General features: G+C 52.2%; 1 protein-coding gene across 1 annotated transcript in view; it reads left to right on the top strand.

Annotated features, from left to right (window-relative positions):
* The first annotated feature begins 8,110 nt into the window (after nt 1-8,110).
* ACAT1 (acetyl-CoA acetyltransferase 1) overlaps nt 8,111-18,004 on the top strand; it is a 73,699-nt gene continuing 63,805 nt past the window's right edge. The window contains exons 1-2 of the mRNA XM_075337435.1: nt 8,111-8,223; nt 11,935-11,982. Of these exons, the coding sequence (XP_075193550.1) occupies nt 8,167-8,223; nt 11,935-11,982 (105 nt within the window). The 5' untranslated portion in view covers nt 8,111-8,166. The remainder of the gene's footprint in view (nt 8,224-11,934; nt 11,983-18,004) is intronic.

The following is an 18,004-nucleotide window of genomic DNA, read 5'->3' on the forward strand; positions in this document are numbered from 1 at the left end:
CCAGTCTATCCGGCTGGGGAGCAGTTTCTCCACCACCGAGCTAGGGCACTTGGACTCCGTCCGAATCAGCCCTCTCGATCAATGTGCTAGAAATCAGGGCTGTAGTCCTTGGACTCGCAGCCGCCTAGCAATGTTGGAAGTTCAACGTATCCTTCAGTGGACGGAGGACTCCGAGTCCACCATATCCGCAGTCCACATCCCAGGCGCAGAAAACTGGGAGGCAGATTATCTCAGCCGTCAAACCGTGGACAGCGGCGGGTGAGCCCAGCATCCGGCAGTGTTCCGGTCAATTTAGCAGGCGGGGCACTCCGGAAGTGGATCTAATGGCATCCCGGCACAACAACAAGGTCCCGGTTTACGTGGCTCGCTCCCACGATCCTCAGGCTTTGGCAGCGGACGCGCTTGTTCCAGATTGGTCCCAGTTCCGTCTGGCCTACGTGTTTCCCCCCTCTCTTGCCCAGAGTCCTGCGCAAGATCAAAATGGAGGGCCGTCGGGTCGTACTCATCGCCCCAGGCCCAGGCGAGCTTGGTCCCCAGACCTGCTCCGTCTGTTCGTAGAGGTGCTGTGGCATCTCCCGGACCGGCCAGACGTTCTCTGAGGGTCCGTTTTCCACAACAATTCTGCGGCTCTCAGATTGACGGCGTGGCTCTTGAGCCCTGAATCCTTACGGCTTCAGGCATTCCTTCCGAGGTCATCTTCACTATGACTCAGGCTCGGAAGTCTTCCTCGGCCAGGATTTACCTCAGGACTTGGAGAATTTTCCTGTCCTGGTGTCGTTTTTCCGGCCATGCTCCTTGGCCGTTTTTTCCTTGCCGACCATCCTGTCCTTTCTACAGTCCGGCCTGCAGCTAGGTCTGTCCCTCATTTCCTCAAGGGACAGGTCTCGGCTCTGTCAGCATTGTTCCAGCGGCATATCGCCCGACTGGCCCAGGTGCGCACCTTCATGCAGGGCGCATGTCACATCATTCCGCCTTACCGGCGGTCTCTGGATCCCTGAGACCTTACTCTGGTCCTCATGGCCTTACAGAAACCCCCCTTTGAGCCTCTTAGGGAGGTTTCGTTGTTTAGTCTTTCACAGAAAGTGGTCTTTCTGGTGGCCATAATTTCTCTCAGGAGAGTCTCTTATTTGACTGTGCTCTCTTCGGAGTCACCCTTTTTGGTTTTTTTTCACCAAGACAAGGTGGTTCTCCGTACAACTCCGGGCCTTCTCCCTAAGGTGGTGTCTCCTTTCCACCTTAACCAGGACATTTCATTGTCTTCCCTTTGTTCGGCCCCTGTGCATCGCTTTGAGAAAGCGTCGCATGCTTTAGATTTGGTGCGGACGCTCCGGATCTATGTGTCACGCACCGCTGTTTCTTAGGCGGTGCACCTCTCTTTGTGTGCTGACCACACGTCAGCGCAAGGGTCTCTCGGCTTCTAAACCGACCCTAGCTCATTGAATAGGTCGGCCATATCCGATGCCTACCAATGTTCTCAGATGCCTCCCCCGCCGGGGATTAAGGCGCACTCGACCAGAGCCGTCGGTGCCTCTTGGGCTACGGCTCAGCAGGTCTGTCAGGCTGCCACTTGGTCTAGTCTGCACACTCTTTCGAAGCACTACCAAGTGCATGCTCATGCTTCGGCAGATGCGAGCTTGGGCAGACGCATCCTTCGGACGGCTGTCGCCCATTTGTGAAGTTAGGTTTCGCCTACTTCTCAGTTTCTGTTTATTTCCCACCCATGGACTGCTTTGAGACGTCCCATGGTTTGGGTCTCCCATAAGGAACGATAAAGAAAAAGAGAATTTTGTTTACTTACCGTAAATTCTTTTTCTTATAGTTCCGACATGGGAGACCCAGCACCCTCCCTGTTGCCTGTTGGCAGCTTTCTTGTTCCGTGTGTTTTCACCGGCTGTTGTTGTAGACAGAAGTTCCGGTTGTTCCGGGTTTTACTCAATCTCTACTTATGGGTGGATGTCCTCCTTCAGCTTTGGCACTAAACTGGTTGGATTTGTCATCCGGGGAGTGTATATGCTCGGAGGGAGGAGCTACACTTTTAGTGTAGTACTTTGTGTGTCCTCCGGAGGCAGTAGCTATACACCCATGGTTTGGGTCTCCCATGTCGGAACTATAAGAAAAAGAATTTACGGTAAGTAAACAAAATTCTCTTTTTTGAAACCCTCAAGTGATGTTACTCCAGTCCCCAATCCAGTCAGCAACCATGTTGTCAAATCAATCATTATTGTGACCGCTGCAGCCAATCACTGGCTTCAGTGGTCACCTGCTGCACATGCCAGCCTGACCATGGAGGCCAGTGATTTGCTAAAGTAGTCAGGTGAATTATGTAACCTCACCCCTGTAGTACTGACTGGGATGACCAGCACAGCATCACTATTAGGCCACTTTCACACGTCTGTGAAAATCACGCACGTTTTTCACGGACGTGTCAAAGGTGCATATTGTCCTCAGTGTGTCGTTTTTATGGCACACGTGTGTTATCCGTGATAACACACGGAGAACAGGAACTTTCTGCTCACCCTGGTGTTGCTGTCCGTGGTGCTGATCTTCGGTCTCCGCTCCTGCCAACTCCCCGCTGCTGCTGCTTCCGGCACGCAGTGGAGTGAATATGCAGTGATCATAATGAGCGGGGGTCGGAAGCAAGTGACAGCAGCAGCAGAGACAGCAGTGCTGGAGAAGGTGAGTATAGTTTTGTGTTTTTTTTGGGGTTTTTATGTTTTTTGGTTTTTTTCTTTCACAAACGCGTGTGTTTTCTCCAGTGCGTGTCACATGGATCACATACATGCGGGCCGTGTGACACACGTGATGCCGGAGAAAAACTGACATGTCTACGTGTGGAGCACACGTATGCTCCACATTAACATACTATCCGTAGCAAAACACGCTTGTGTGCACAGACCCATTGATTTTAATGGGTCTACGTGAGCCCGTGTCTCCAGCACGTGAGGAGGCCTTTGACTGGTGAGGATTTGCGTATTTGAGTTTTTTCAGTATTTGTAAGACTAAACTAGAATTGGGTAAAGAATGTAGCAGTGGAGCTCGTATTTCTATTATATTTTTTCTTTGATTGTTCCACTCTTGGTTTTGGCTACAAATACTGAGGTACAAAAATGACCAAATACTCAGTGTGCACGTGGCCTGAAGGGGTTGTCCAGGCTTGAGATGAAAATCTGCACTAATTTTGTGTGACTGGAAACTTCACACTATCAGGAATGTCCGGGGTTGCCGGTGAGAGCAGGCTACATTCTAACTAGACATGCTTATATTCTCTCAATGCACTTTTATTTAGAGAGGATGAACACGACTAGTTGTCATGTGACTGCTCTCACTGACAACACCAGAGAATTCTGACCGCCTGCTGTCAGGATTCAGACATCTATAGAGTGACTGCAGCCTTTCATCCCAAGCCTGGACCACCTCCTTTTTAAAGGGAACCTGTCAGGTGCAATATGCACCCAGAACCACGAGCAGTTCTGGGTGCATATCTCTAATACCTGCCTAACCGTCCCTGCATACACTAGCATAGCTAAAGAGATCTTTAGAAAAAGTATTTCTAAAGATCTTTTTTCTTATTCTAATGAGGCCAGGGACTAGTCCCAAGGGCGTTTCTCCCTCTGTCAAGGTTGGGAATTTAGGAGAGATCACAAAATGGGGTCCCTCATCTGGGTCACAGAGGCGGAGTCCAAATCAATCTGTGCAGATGTATGTATGAGGAGCAATAACCACACAGATGTGTCTCTATTCGGGAGAAGCTCAATGGTCTTCTGGTCCGTATATTGTAAAATACAGTTATTCAGTTCAATATTGTCCCTGATTGGTTAGAGATATCCAGCAATGTTCATATAGTACGTCATTAGCCTGTTTCTGGCATACTAATACTAGCTTAAACCAGCTTCTAAAAACTTCTTTGTTAACACATTGCTGAGAAAGAACGAGGAGTCAAACCTCCCACATCTCACATCCCTCATTTCACATGGTGAGAACTAACTGATAACAGATTCTCTTCTAAATAGCTCTTTAATTGTTCATTTTGGCTTCATTATCTCCGTTAACACACCTTACTGTACACACATTCTTAGAATGATATGGTGTCTGTGCGATTGTCATATAGACACACATAATTATGCAACGACATCTATACTTTGATTATTTACACACACGTAGATAATCTTATTACATCTAAACAAACTACCTATAGCCCAGGCCTACCTTCATATAGCTAGTCGGCTCACATAGTATGCCCACAGGGGCATGCCAACATGCTAACATGCTAATGAATACGCATGCTAATGAATACGCAGCAACGCTGCATATACCTCAATACGCTGCACATACCTCAATAATACGCATGCTAATGAATACGCAGCAACGCCCGCACATACCTCACTATTCATGGCGGCCGGTGGAGGATGGATGCGCACTGTGCATGATCCGGAGTACTCAAGGCTTCCGATCATGCGTACTAAACTGATGCCGGGTGTAAGCTTCCCGGCTTCAGTGAGGTACAGGAACTAATGCCCTTGCACCTAGTCCCTGTGCTCATTAGTGTAAGATAAAGGGAACTTTAGAAAAAGCATTTCTAAAGATCTCTTTATCTATACTAGTGTATACAGGGACAGTTAGGCAGGGATTAGCAATATACACCCAGAACTGCTCATGGCTCGGGGTGCATATTGCACCTGACAGGTTCCCTTTTGATAGAGTTAATACATGAAACAATCTTTCCAGACATTGTACAAACATAAATGGGCCTCCAAAGTCTATAAAAATTACTCCAATCAATCCGCTAATACATCAATATATTGGTTTCAAGCTCTCAGGAGGAGAAAAATGTACTGTATATACAAGCTAAAAACTCTCAAACCAAATGGCCTGAATGAAGAAAATTATATTTGCTGGTGCCTTTGCATGGTATTGTGTCTTTTACTGATCTTTTCAAGGCTAGCTGCAGACAATCGTAGTTGTGGCCCTAATGCGATCCGACAAAATATTGGATTGCGCTCGGACCAATGTTATTCTATAAGGCCGTGTACATGTTTGATTGAATATCATCATCCACGATTTGCCTCTGTAAATTGGATTGCACTTGGCCATGCAAGTCAAAGGGTCTGTGAAAAAAAAAATTGGACTGCACTCTGATGACATCAGAGGATAGTCAGATTTTCACTGATTGACAGAATGGAGAAGATGACAAAAAAAATTCTCTTATCTTCTCTGGTCTGAATAAATCAGATCAAACGCTGATCAGAGTGTGATTCCCGTAATCGGCCCAATTCTCTTAGATGAGAAAACGTAAGGTCGTCTGCACCTAGTCTAACCCCATATCATTAAAGGACATCTGCAGTAGGATCTTCCCTCCTAAACCATCTATGTGGTCATATAGGACATAAGAAGCTGAATAAAATGATACCTTTACATGTGTGATCTGATGTCTCATTCCAATATATAAATGAGCTGTCAAGTTCTATGGGCCAGACCTAGATCTCCCTGAGAATCTGCCTCCAGAGATTATTGTAAATGGTAAGTTACCAGTGTGAGACATGTAATAACTGATAGTGTGCTTTCTTGAGTTACATGCTTCCCACTGATAACGCCTTTCTTTCATGTAAAAAGCTCTGGAGGAAGATTCCCATGGAGATCTGTGTATGGCCCATGTCTGGATTAAACTTTCTATTCTCCGCGTGCCCGTGAAGACTGCTTAGGAGGGTTGAACCAACTGACAAATTCCTATTTAGACTGGCAGTAATAAAGGACATGCAAAAAAAAATTCAACTTCACATTGTGCAAAAATTGTGTACCTTTTCAAAGTGATTTAATCTGATGTAAACCGTTTGATGAATCAAGGGGTCCATGATTTTCAGTTTTTCCCAACAAAAATGCACCATCTGCTGGATTAAAATTAAATAATTACAATCTTATACTGCTTTGAGGAAGGAGTGGGCAATTATTTTTCCCGACATGGCTCCTCATGGCAAAGAATTCTCTGAGGATCTGAAAGAAAGAAAAAAAAAAAAAATAGTTTCTCTACATAAAGATGGCCGAGGCTATAAGAAGATTGCCAATATCCTGAAACTGAGCTGCAGCACGGTGGCCAAGACCATACAGTGGTTTAACAAGACTGTATCCGCTCAGAACAGGCCACTTAGAACAGGTTGAGTGCCCGGGCTCAGCGTCGTATCCAGAGGTTGTCTTTTCAGAATAGAGCTGAGTGCTGCCAGCATTGCTGCAGAGGTTACAGGGTGGGGGTCAGTCTGTCAGTGCTCAGGCTATATGTTGTACACTGCATCAAATTGGTCTGCATGGCTGTCATCCCAGAAGGAAGCCTCTTCTAAAGATGATGCACAAGAAAGCCAGCAGTTTGCTGAAGACAAGCAGACTAAGGACATGGATTACTGTAAGGCTGGTTTCAGACGTCCGTGTTTAATCAGGTACCAGTCACATGCATGGTTATGGTCACGTGTGTCATCCGTGTTTGCATACGTGTGACACGTACCGGGTAAAACACGTGTCTGTAATGAAAAGATGTTCTATATTTACCTGTATCCAGCGATGCTGTCTTCTGCTCTGCTGCCTCCCGCTCCTGATCCACGCTCATTATTTTCATTGATTATTCACTGCCCGAGGATCTGGAAGGCGGAGCATCGCGGTGACAGGCTGGGTACAGCACAGCTGAGGACAGCACCGCCGGGGACATCACCGGGGACAGGTGAGTATACAGCAGTTTGTGCAGTGACATCCAGGGACTCATCAGGGTTCCCAATGAACTCTCATGAACCCCTGGAAGTCACCATCGTGACACTCGCTGTAGCGCAGTTGTCGCAGGGGTGTCATCAGAGTTCATTGGGAAATCTGATGACCTCCTGGACGTCCCTGCACACACACTGCGGGCAGGAAACTCACCTGTCACTAGCGATGTCCCCAGTGATGCTGTCCTCAGTGATGCTGTCTCCAGCGCTGTCCCCGCGATGCCCTGCTTCCAGCTGCTCACTGCAGTGAATAATCAATGAAAATAATGAGCGGGGGTCTGGAGCGGGAGGCAGCAGAGACGAAGACAGCACCGCTGGATACAGGTAAATATAGAAAATCTTTTTATTTAAAAACCCGTGTTTTCTCCGGTATGTGTCACACTGATGTCACACGGATCACATCAGTGTGTGGTCCATGTGACATCCGTGCTGCTGGAGAAAAAACGGGCACGTCTCCGTGTGAAATAGCGGGGCCACACGGTCCATGTGAAAACACGGCCGTGTGAGAGTGCACAATAGGGTAACATGGGTACGTGTGACATCGGTGTTAAAAATGGATGTTACACGGACGTCTGAAACCAGCCTAACCATGTTCTGTGGCCTGATAATACCAAGATAAACTTATTTGGTTCAGATGATGTCAAGTGTGTGTGGTGGCAACCAGGTGAGGAGCACAAAGACAAGTGTGTCCTGCCTACAGTCAGGCATGGTGGTGGAAGACTCATGGTTTGGGGCTTTATGAGTGGTGCTGGCAGTGGAGAGCTACAGATCATTGAGGAAACCATGAATGCCTATGTGTACTGTGACATAGTGAAGCAGAGCATGATCCGCTTTGTATTCCACCTTAATAACGACCACAAACACGACGACCAATGGCTTGCTGAAGAACCTGATGGTAAAGGTGCAGGACTGGCCAAGCATCTCCAGACCCTATTGATTCAGAGTTTACAGATTTGTGGGAAAAATAATCTTATGTGGAATTTGCCTTACAACGTGTCACTCTGTGCTGTAGATTTTATCCTTTGCGAAGCATTAGGTGAAATCTCCAGCAAATACTCCGCGTCTAGGTCTATCTTCAGATTTGGTTGTGAATGTGTCTGTCTTCTGATTCTCCGGCCCCCCTACTCCGCCCCCTGTAGTGACAGCCTCTCCCGGACACGCTGCCAGCACTTCATCCATTCTCCATATGTGATTTTAAGGTTTTCCAGGATTAAATATGGCGCCCAGTAGTTCAATCTCCATGGCTACGGTCAAGCTTCCACCAATCAATATAGTTTATTGTTTTTCAATCACGCCTCTATCAGTGACTGTACCAATAGTATTCGAGGACGGGGCTGTCAGCGGTTGCTGATTGGCCGGGGCAGTGGGTGTTGTCCTCCGTCCTGCGTAGAGGTGACTCGCAGTGACAGCCGCCGGAGCAGTCATGGCCTTCTGTATCCCGCGTCCCGCTGCCGCCCGCCTGTGCTCCGGCTCCTCCCGGGTGAGTGCTGCCTGCAGTGTCCGCCGTGTGCTCCTGTCCTCCTCCGTGAGTATGGCGTCTGCGACGCAGCTGAAGGCGCCAGCAGGTGGCAGTGTGCCAGGCCGGGGTGCCCTTGTAGGGGAGCAGGGCAGCGGTGTATGGGAAGCCGTGCAGAGCCGGAGTCACTTATTATACCGCCCCCAAGTCACAAATGGGCCCCTCAGCAGCACTTTGGGGCCCATCTTTTATAGATATAAGTGGGGGATGGTAAAGAACAATGCAAAGTGCGCTCATGTAAGGGGGCTGGGAGGCAACACAGTCCCCCCCCAACCCCTCCACCCCCCACCCCCCCCCCCCATTGTCAGGGAGCCGACGTGCCCCCCTCCAACCCCTCCCCCTATTGTCAGGGAGCCGAAGGAAGCCGGGGGGTGGTCAGGCCTGCAGGAGCGGAGACAGGACGGGGGGTGGTCAGGCCTGCAGGAGCGGAGAGAGGACGGGGGGTGGTCAGGCCTGCAGGAGCGGAGAGAGGACGGGGGTGGTCAGGCCTGCAGGAGCGGAGAGAGGACGGGGGGTGGTCAGGCCTGCAGGAGCGGAGAGAGGACGGGGGGTGGTCAGGCCTGCAGGAGCGGAGACAGGACGGGGGGTGGTCAGGCCTGCAGGAGCGGAGAGAGGACGGGGGGGAGGTCAGGCCTGCAGGGGCGGACACAGGACGGGGGGGAGGTCAGGCCTGCAGGGGCGGACACAGGACGGGGGGGAGGTCAGGCCTGCAGGAGCGGAGAGAGGACGGGGGGAGGTCAGGCCTGCAGGAGCGGAGAGAGGACGGGGGGAGGTCAGGCCTGCAGGAGCGGAGAGAGGACGGGGGGTGGTCAGGCCTGCAGGAGCGGAGAGAGGACGGGGGGTGGTCAGGCCTGCAGGAGCGGAGAGAGGATGGGGGGAGGTCAGGCCTGCAGGAGCGGAGAGAGGACGGGGGGGAGGTCAGGCCTGCAGGAGCGGAGAGAGGACGGGGGGGAGGTCAGGCCTGCAGGAGCGGAGAGAGGACGGGGGGGAGGTCAGGCCTGCAGGAGCGGAGAGAGGACGGGGGGGAGGTCAGGCCTGCAGGAGCGGAGAGAGGACGGGGGGGAGGTCAGGCCTGCAGGAGCGGAGAGAGGACGGGGGGGAGGTCAGGCCTGCAGGAGCGGAGAGAGGACTGGGGGGAGGTCAGGCCTGCAGGAGCGGAGGGAGGACGGGGGGAGGTCAGGCCTGCAGGAGCGGAGGGAGGACGGGGGGGAGGTCAGGCCTGCAGGAGCGGAGGGAGGACGGGGGGGGAGGTCAGCCTGCAGGAGCGGAGGGAGGACGGGGGGGGAGGTCAGGCCTGCAGGAGCGGAGGGAGGACGGGGGGGGAGGTCAGGCCTGCAGGAGCGGAGGGAGGACGGGGGGGGAGGTCAGGCCTGCAGGAGCGGAGGGAGGACGGGGGGAGGTCAGGCCTGCAGGAGCGGAGGGAGGACGGGGGGAGGTCAGGCCTGCAGGAGCGGAGGGAGGACGGGGGGAGGTCAGGCCTGCAGGAGCGGAGAGATGACGGGGGGGAGGTCAGGCCTGCAGCAGCGGAGAGAGGACGGGGGGGAGGTCAGGCCTGCAGCAGCGGAGAGAGGACGGGGGGGAGGTCAGGCCTGCAGGAGCGGAGAGAGGACGGGGGGGAGGTCAGGCCTGCAGGAGCGGAGGGAGGACGGGGGGAGGTCAGGCCTGCAGGAGCGGAGAGAGGACGGGGGGGAGGTCAGGCCTGCAGGAGCGGAGGGAGGACGGGGGGTGGTCAGGCCTGCAGGAGCGGAGAGAGGATGGGGGGGGAGGTCAGGCCTGCAGCAGCGGAGAGAGGACGGGGGAGGTCAGACCTGCAGGGGCGGAGAGAGGGGGCCTCTGCGGGAACAATACAGGGGTCATTACAGTCCAGTACCTTTTTATAATGCACCATTCTGCCTGCGTTGACGGTGTATGTGGCCCCCTCATCTCCTGACCATCTGCACCTCGTCTACCCGCCCCTGGTGCCCCAAACTGCACCTACTAATCAGAAGAGGCAGAGACGCAGGAAGGTGGCAGCCAGAGCTGATATCAGCGGTTTGGTGCGGTGTGGAGTATCAGACCTCCACTTATCTGATACTGACAACACATTTAAGTGGCAACATCCTATAATTTAGGAGGATCTGGGGTAAGATGCTGGGATATCTCGGAGCTCAGGATGGCAGCGTCCGCCTATGTGTGACTTGGAAGCTGTTCTGCTGTTGGGAAACTTTTGTCTTTTGGGCTTATAGGGAACAGCGGCTGACTCCATACTCTTCAATAGAGCAGCAGGTTGTTACTGTCCAGGGAAAGCTTTGGGGGTATTCCATCTCCAAGATCCTATCCCAGTATGTAGTAGGTGTACAAATAATAATTTATAAGCAAATCCCTCCAATTAGAAATGTAGTATAGTTCTCCTGATTAGCTGTAACTTACCTCATGTGCAGGGGATTGTCGCTTAGGCATTGATTGTTACGACCTTGAGCAACTGTCAATATTGTATATTCATGGTTCTGGATACTTAACTGGCAGCTAGTGATGGGTTGCAGCACTTAATCTTCAAGGAGCAGTGAGCGCTGCAGCCAATTAATGACCGCTGGTAGCTTGCAGTGGTTAGGTGGATCATTGGAATGGCGCCGATGTTGAAGGTAAATACTGTATAAGTATTTTTTTATTTTTTTTTTTACAGTAGGGATGACAGCATTTAAGGAAAGGTCGTCCAAGTTACACTACAGCATTTTTGTTCTCGCAATTGCTACAGATCGCAGAAATTATAGGGCTCACCTGCTAAAGTCTGCAGTCACTTTATGTGACTGCAGATTTCTCAATCCTGACAGCTTGCAATACAGCACACTGTCAGGATCCTCCCATGTTGCTAGTAACTGCGTGTGATCACTTAGGCAATTTGCAGTCTTCCAGCCACATTCTGACAAGGTGTGCTTGTCCTCGCTGAATTTACTGGTATTGAAGGAGGCAGCACATGTAATATGTATGCAAATCACATGTCTGCGGGCACATGACCACCCATGGTTGGCAGCAAAACCTGAGAATCCTGACAGTGTGCATGTTGTATGGATTCCTAGAATAAAGGCTGCTTTACACGCTCGTGAAAGCGCCCGCCCCTGTCGTTTGTGCGTCACGGGCAAATCGCTGGCTGTGGCGCACAATATCGTTAGTCCCCGTCACACATAATTACCTTCCTAGCGACGTCGCTGTGGGCGGCGAACAACCTCTTTGTTGAGGAGGCGGTTCGTTCGGCGTCACACAGCGGCCAGCCAATAGAAGCGGAGGGGCGGAGACCAGCCGCATTAACGACACGCCCACCTCGTTGCCGAAGGATGCAGGTACGGTGTTGCTAGTCGTTCCCGGGGTGTCACACGTAGCGATGTGTGCTGCCTCAGGAACGACGAACAACCTGCGTCCTCAACGACCAACGAGATTTTGAAAATGAACATGTCAACGATCAACGATTAGGTGATTATTTTTGATCGTTAACACTCGCTGTTACATGCAACAACGTCGCTAACGATGCCAGATGTGCATCACGAATTCCGAGACCCCAACGACATCTCGTTAGCGATATCGTTGTGTGTAAATGGGCCTTAACTGCAGACATCTCCCAGAAGACCTAAAAATCTCTTTAAATTATATATATATATATGATTTAATTATATTATATTATATTTTTTTTTTCTCTCCTAGGCACTGAAGTATTCACACCGATCTTATGCTTCACAGCCATCTTTAAATGTAAGTGCTTTTTTATCTTTCTGTAGATATTACTGGGCAAGAAATAGTAAAACTAATACAGTAGTTTTGTCTTTTGCATCCATTTTAATGCATCTTCATTAGAGATGCGTCAACTTGAAAAGTAAAGTTCGATGTTCGTGACAAACACGGATTTTGCAAAAATAAAAAATCCGTGTTCGAATTTGGATGCTTTTACGTATCCACACTCGTGAACATGGCTGTGCTCGGGTACACTCGGTGCTCAGCCCAGTGCGAACCGCTGGCAGTGTTTGAACCGCTCGCACTGGGGGTAACAGTGTGATCAGATGTAATGTGCACAAAAAATATCTTTCTTTGTCGCTCCATTGGGAGACCCAGACCATTGGGTGTATAGGCTATGCCTCCGGAGGCCGCACAAAGTATTACACTAAAAGTGTAAAGCCCCTCCCCTTCTGCCTATACACCCCCCGTGCTCCCACGGGCTCCTCAGTTTTTTGCTTTGTGCGAAGGAGGCAGACATGCACGCACAGCTCCACAGATTGGTCAGCAGCAGCTGCTGACTATGTCGGATGGAAGAAAAGTGGGCCCATATAGGGCCCCCAGCATGCTCCCTTCTCACCCCACTCTTGTCGGCGGTGTTGTTAAGGTTGAGGTATCCATTGCGGGTACGGAGGCTGGAGCCCACATGCTGTTTTCCTTCCCCATCCCCCTCAGGGCTCTGGGTGAAGTGGGATCCTATCGGTCTCCAGGCACTGAGACCGTGCTTCATCCACAACTCCTGTGGAGCCTGCTGGATAGGAGCCGGGTACCGTTCAGGGACATGGCCCTGCTACTTGGAGGTACTCTGTATCCCTGTGGGGACCGCGCACAGCAACACTACAGCTTTGCTGGGTGTGCTAGTGCACCGGGGACCGCGGCGCTGACCGGGTTAAAATGTGCCATTACACACTCAGCGTTGCTGAGTGTGTTTTATGTATAGGGACTGCCGCGCTGACCGCCGCTGCCACGGAAACACTGCGGCGCGGCTGGGACTTGTAGTGCGCCGGGGACTTCCGCGCTGGCCGCGCATATACGGCGGCCGCGCTTATTACTCGAGTCCCCGGCTTTTTGCGGCCTAGTTTCCTTTTCCTCCCGCCCTCAGCCCTGACATGCAGGGGAAGGGCGGGAAGCTGCACAGAACGAGCAGCACTGAGGGCTGGAGCATGCTTTGCATACTCCACCCCTCTCACTGTGCACAGTGCGGCTCCAGTTCCCGCACTTTCTCGGCCACGCCCACGACTCCCTCCTCTCCTCAGGACGCCGGCAGCCATTCCTGTCAGCTCCTCGGACGCAGCAGAGGGGGACAAAGTCTGGGAGACCCAGGCAGGGACTTGGGTGGCCTCACAACCGCTTGAAGCGGGTGGTAAGCAGCACCTGTGGTGCTAGCCCCATTGTGCAGTAGTGTAACTATACTGTATATGTTTATGGTATATACTTTACACTGTATGGTGCACAGTTGATTTCTGGCTATATACCCTATTGTGTTGCTCAGGGAAGATAATAGCATGGCGCCCACAAAGGCAGGGGTGCCAAAACACAGGCTTATTATTCTGCCTGCGCCGCATGTACGACCCCGCTACCGGCAGGTTCCACTGACCCTCATTGTATACAGTGCTCGGGCCCTGTGACACTTACTCAGCCAGAGCCTCTGCTAAGAGGGGCCCAGGGGGAGCCACCTGCTGACAATGTCCAGGTGACGGGGACAGAGTTTGCAAAACTCTCTGAGACTATGGCTAAGATACTAGAAGCCTTGCAGTACAGGCCGGTATCTCAGCACAGGGACTCTGTTGAATCTTTGTTCCCTGGCCCCCCTCAGTTGGACCAACAATGTCCTCCCGGGGTATCTCATAGATCCCAGGCTGAGGGTTCTGACACAGACCCCAGCCCCAGACCGACTAAGCGAGCTCGCTTAGATTTTCCCTCGACATCATCATATTGTTCAGGGTCTCAGCGAGGGGAATCTCGAGTTGATGAAGCGGAGGTAGCTGATCAGGATTCTGATTCTGAGGCCGCTCTCAATCTTAATACTCCAGACGGGGACGCCATAGTGAACGATCTTATTGCATCCATCAATCAAATGCTGGATATTTCTCCCTCAGTCCCTCCAGCAGAGGAGTCGGCTTCTCAGCAGGAGAAATTCCGGTTCAGGTTCCCCAATCGTACACAGAGTATGTTTCTGGACCACTCTGACTTCAGAGAGGCAGTCCAGAATCACCATGCTTGTCCAGATGAGCGTTTTTCTAAGCGCCTTAAGGATACACGTTATCCCTTTCCACCTGACGTGGTTAAAGGTTGGACTCAGTGTCCCAAAGTGGATCCTCCAATCTCCAGACTGGCGGCTAGATCCATACTTGCAGTGGAAGATGGGGCTTCACTCAAAGATGCCACTGACAGGCAGATGGAGCTCTGGTTGAAATCCATCTATGAAGCGATCGGCGCTTCTTTTGCCCCAGCATTCGCAGCCGTATGGGCGCTACAAGCTATCTCAGCAGGTCAAGCGCAAATCGAAGCAGCCACATGCACGTCCGCGCCACAAGTGGCGTCCATTACCACTCAGACCTCGGCATTTGCGTCTTACGCTATTAATGCTGTCCTGGACTCTGCGAGCCGTACGGCGGTGGCAGCCGCCAATTCGGTGGTTCTCCGCAGGGCCTTGTGGCTACGGGAATGGAAGGCAGATTCTGCTTCCAAAAAGCGCTTAACCAGTTTGCCAATTTCTGGCGACAGATAGTTTGGCGAGCGTTTGGATGAAATCATCAAACAATCCAAGGGAAAGGATACATCCTTACCCCAGCCCAAACCGAACATACCCCAACAGAGGAGAGGGCAGTCGAGGTTTCGGTCCTTTCGGGGCGCGGGCAGGTCCCAATTCTCCTCGTCAAAAAGGCCTCAGAAAGAGCAAAGGAACTCTGATGCATGGCGGTCTAAGTCACGTCCTAAAAAGACCACCGGAGGGGCAGCTAACAAAGCGGCTTCCTCATGACTTTCGACCTCCTCATTCCGCATCCTCGGTCGGTGGCAGGCTCTCCCGCTTTTGCGACACCTGGCTGCCATGAATAAAAGACCGCTGGGTGAGAGACATTCTGTCTCACGGTTACAAGATAGAGTTCACCTCTCGTCCCCCGACTCGATTCTTCAGGTCATCCCCGCCTCCCGAGCGAGCAGAGGCTCTTCTGCAGGCGCTGCGCACTCTGAAGGCAGAGGGAGTGGTGATCCCTGTTCCTCTTCAGCAACAGGGCCACGGTTTTTACTCCAACTTGTTTGTGGTCCCAAAGAAGGACGGGTCTTTCCGCCCTGTCCTGGACCTGAAACTGCTCAACAAACACGTAAAAACCAGGCGGTTCCGGATGGAATCCCTCCGCTCCGTCATCCCCTCAATGTCCCAAGGAGATTTCCTTGCATCGATCGATATCAAAGATGCTTATCTCCACGTACCGATTGCTCCGGAGCACCAGCGCTTCCTGCGCTTCGCCATAGGAAACGAACACCTGCAGTTCGTGGCACTGCCGTTCGGTCTGGCAACAGCCCCACGGGTTTTTACCAAGGTTATGGCTACTGTAGTAGCGGTCCTACACTCTCAGGGTCACTCGGTGATCCCGTACTTGGACGATCTGCTGATCAAGGCACCCTCTCAAGAGGCATGCCAACGCAGCCTCGAAGCTACCCTGGAGACTCTCCAAAGTTTTGGGTGGATCATCAATTTTCCGAAGTCAAATCTGACACCGGCCCAATCGCTGACATATCTTGGCATGGAGTTTCATACCCTCTCAGCGATAGTGAAGCTTCCGCTGATCAAGCAGCAGTCACTACAGACAGGGGTACAATCTCTCCTTCAAGGCCAGTCACACCCCTTGAGGCGCCTCATGCACTTCCTGGGGAAGATGGTGGCAGCAATGGAGGCAGTCCCTTTCGCGCAGTTTCACCTGCGTCCTCTTCAATGGGACATCCTACGCAAATGGGACAGGAAGCCGACGTCCCTCGACAGGACTGTCTCCCTCTCTCAAGCGACCAAAGCTTCCCTTCGGTGGTGGCTTCTTCCCACTTCATTATCGATGGGGAAATCCTTCCTACCCCCATCCTGGGAGGTGGTCACGACGGACGCGAGTCTGTCAGGGTGGGGAGCGGTTTTTCTCCACCACAGGGCTCAGGGTACGTGGACCCAGCAAGAGTCATCGCTTCAGATCAATGTTCTGGAAATACGGGCAGTGTACCTTGCCCTGAAAGCGTTCCAGCAGTGGCTGGAAGGCAAGCAGATCCGAATTCAGTCGGACAATTCCACAGCGGTGGCATACATCAACCACCAAGGCGGCACACGCAGTCGGCAAGCCTTCCAGGAAGTCCGGCGGATTTTGCTGTGGGTGGAAGCAACGGCCTCCACCATCTCTGCAGTTCACATCCCAGGCGTGGAAAACTGGGAAGCAGATTATCTCAGTCGCCAGGGCATGGACGCAGGGGAATGGTCCCTTCACCCGGACGTGTTTCAGGAGATCTGTTGCCGCTGGGGGGTGCCGGACGTCGACCTCATGGCGTCCCGGCACAACAACAAGGTACCGATGTTCATGGCACGGTCTCAAGATCCCAGAGCTCTGGCGGCAGACGCCTTAGTTCAGGATTGGTCGCAGTTTCAGCTCCCTTATGTGTTTCCTCCGCTGGCACTGTTGCCCAGAGTGTTACGCAAGATCAGGGCCGACTGCCGCCGCGTCATCCTCGTCGCTCCAGACTGGCCGAGGAGGTCGTGGTACCCGGATCTGTGGCATCTCACGGTCGGCCAACCGTGGGCACTACCAGACCGACCAGACTTGCTATCCCAAGGGCCGTTTTTCCATCTGAATTCTGCGGCCCTCAACCTGACTGTGTGGCCATTGAGTCCTGGATCCTAGCGTCTTCAGGGTTATCTCAAGACGTCATTGCCACTATGAGACAGGCTAGGAAACCAACGTCCGCCAAGATCTACCACAGGACGTGGAAAATTTTCCTGTCGTGGTGCTCTGCTCAGGGTTTTTCTCCCTGGCCTTTTGCCTTGCCCACTTTTCTGTCCTTCCTTCAATCTGGACTGGGAAAGGGTTTGTCGCTCGGCTCCCTTAAGGGACAAGTCTCAGCGCTCTCTGTGTTTTTCCAGAAGCGCCTTGCCAGGCTTCCACAGGTACGCACGTTCCTGCAGGGGGTTTGTCACATCGTTCCTCCTTACAAGCGGCCTTTAGAACCCTGGGATCTGAACAGGGTGCTGACGGTTCTTCAGAAACCACCATTCGAGCCAATGAGAGATATTTCTCTCTCACGCCTTTCGCAGAAAGGGGTTTTCCTAGTTGCAGTCACTTCTCTTCGGAGAGTGTCTGAGCTAGCAGCGCTGTCATGCAAAGCCCCTTTCCTGGTGTTTCACCAGGACAAGGTGGTTCTACGTCCGGTTCCGGAATTTCTCCCTAAGGTGGTATCCCCCTTTCATCTCAATCAGGATATCTCCTTACCTTCTTTTTGTCCTCATCCAGTTCACCAATGTGAAAAGGATTTGCACTTGTTAGATCTGGCGAGAGCACTCAGACTCTACATTTCTCGTACGGCGCCCCTGCGCCGCTCGGACGCACTCTTTGTCCTTGTCGCTGGCCAGCGTAAAGGGTCACAGGCTTCCAAATCAACCCTGGCTCGGTGGATCAAGGAGCCAATTATCAAAGCTTACCGTTCGGCTGGGCTTCCGGTTCCCTCAGGGCTGAAGGCCCATTCTACCAGAGCCGTGGGTGCGTCCTGGGCTTTGAGGCACCAGGCTACGGCTCAGCAGGTGTGTCAGGCGGCTACCTGGTCGAGCCTGCACACTTTCACGAAGCACTATCAGGTGCATACCTATGCTTCGGCGGATGCCAGCCTAGGTAGACGAGTCCTTCAGGCGGCGGTTGCCCACCTGTAGGAAGGGGCCGTTTTACGGCTCTATTACGAGGTATTATTTTACCCACCCAGGGACTGCTTTTGGACGTCCCAATGGTCTGGGTCTCCCAATGGAGCGACAAAGAAG

The sequence above is a fragment of the Anomaloglossus baeobatrachus genome, chromosome 2, assembly GCF_048569485.1.
Source record: "Anomaloglossus baeobatrachus isolate aAnoBae1 chromosome 2, aAnoBae1.hap1, whole genome shotgun sequence".
Classification (NCBI taxonomy): Eukaryota; Metazoa; Chordata; class Amphibia; order Anura; family Aromobatidae; genus Anomaloglossus; species Anomaloglossus baeobatrachus.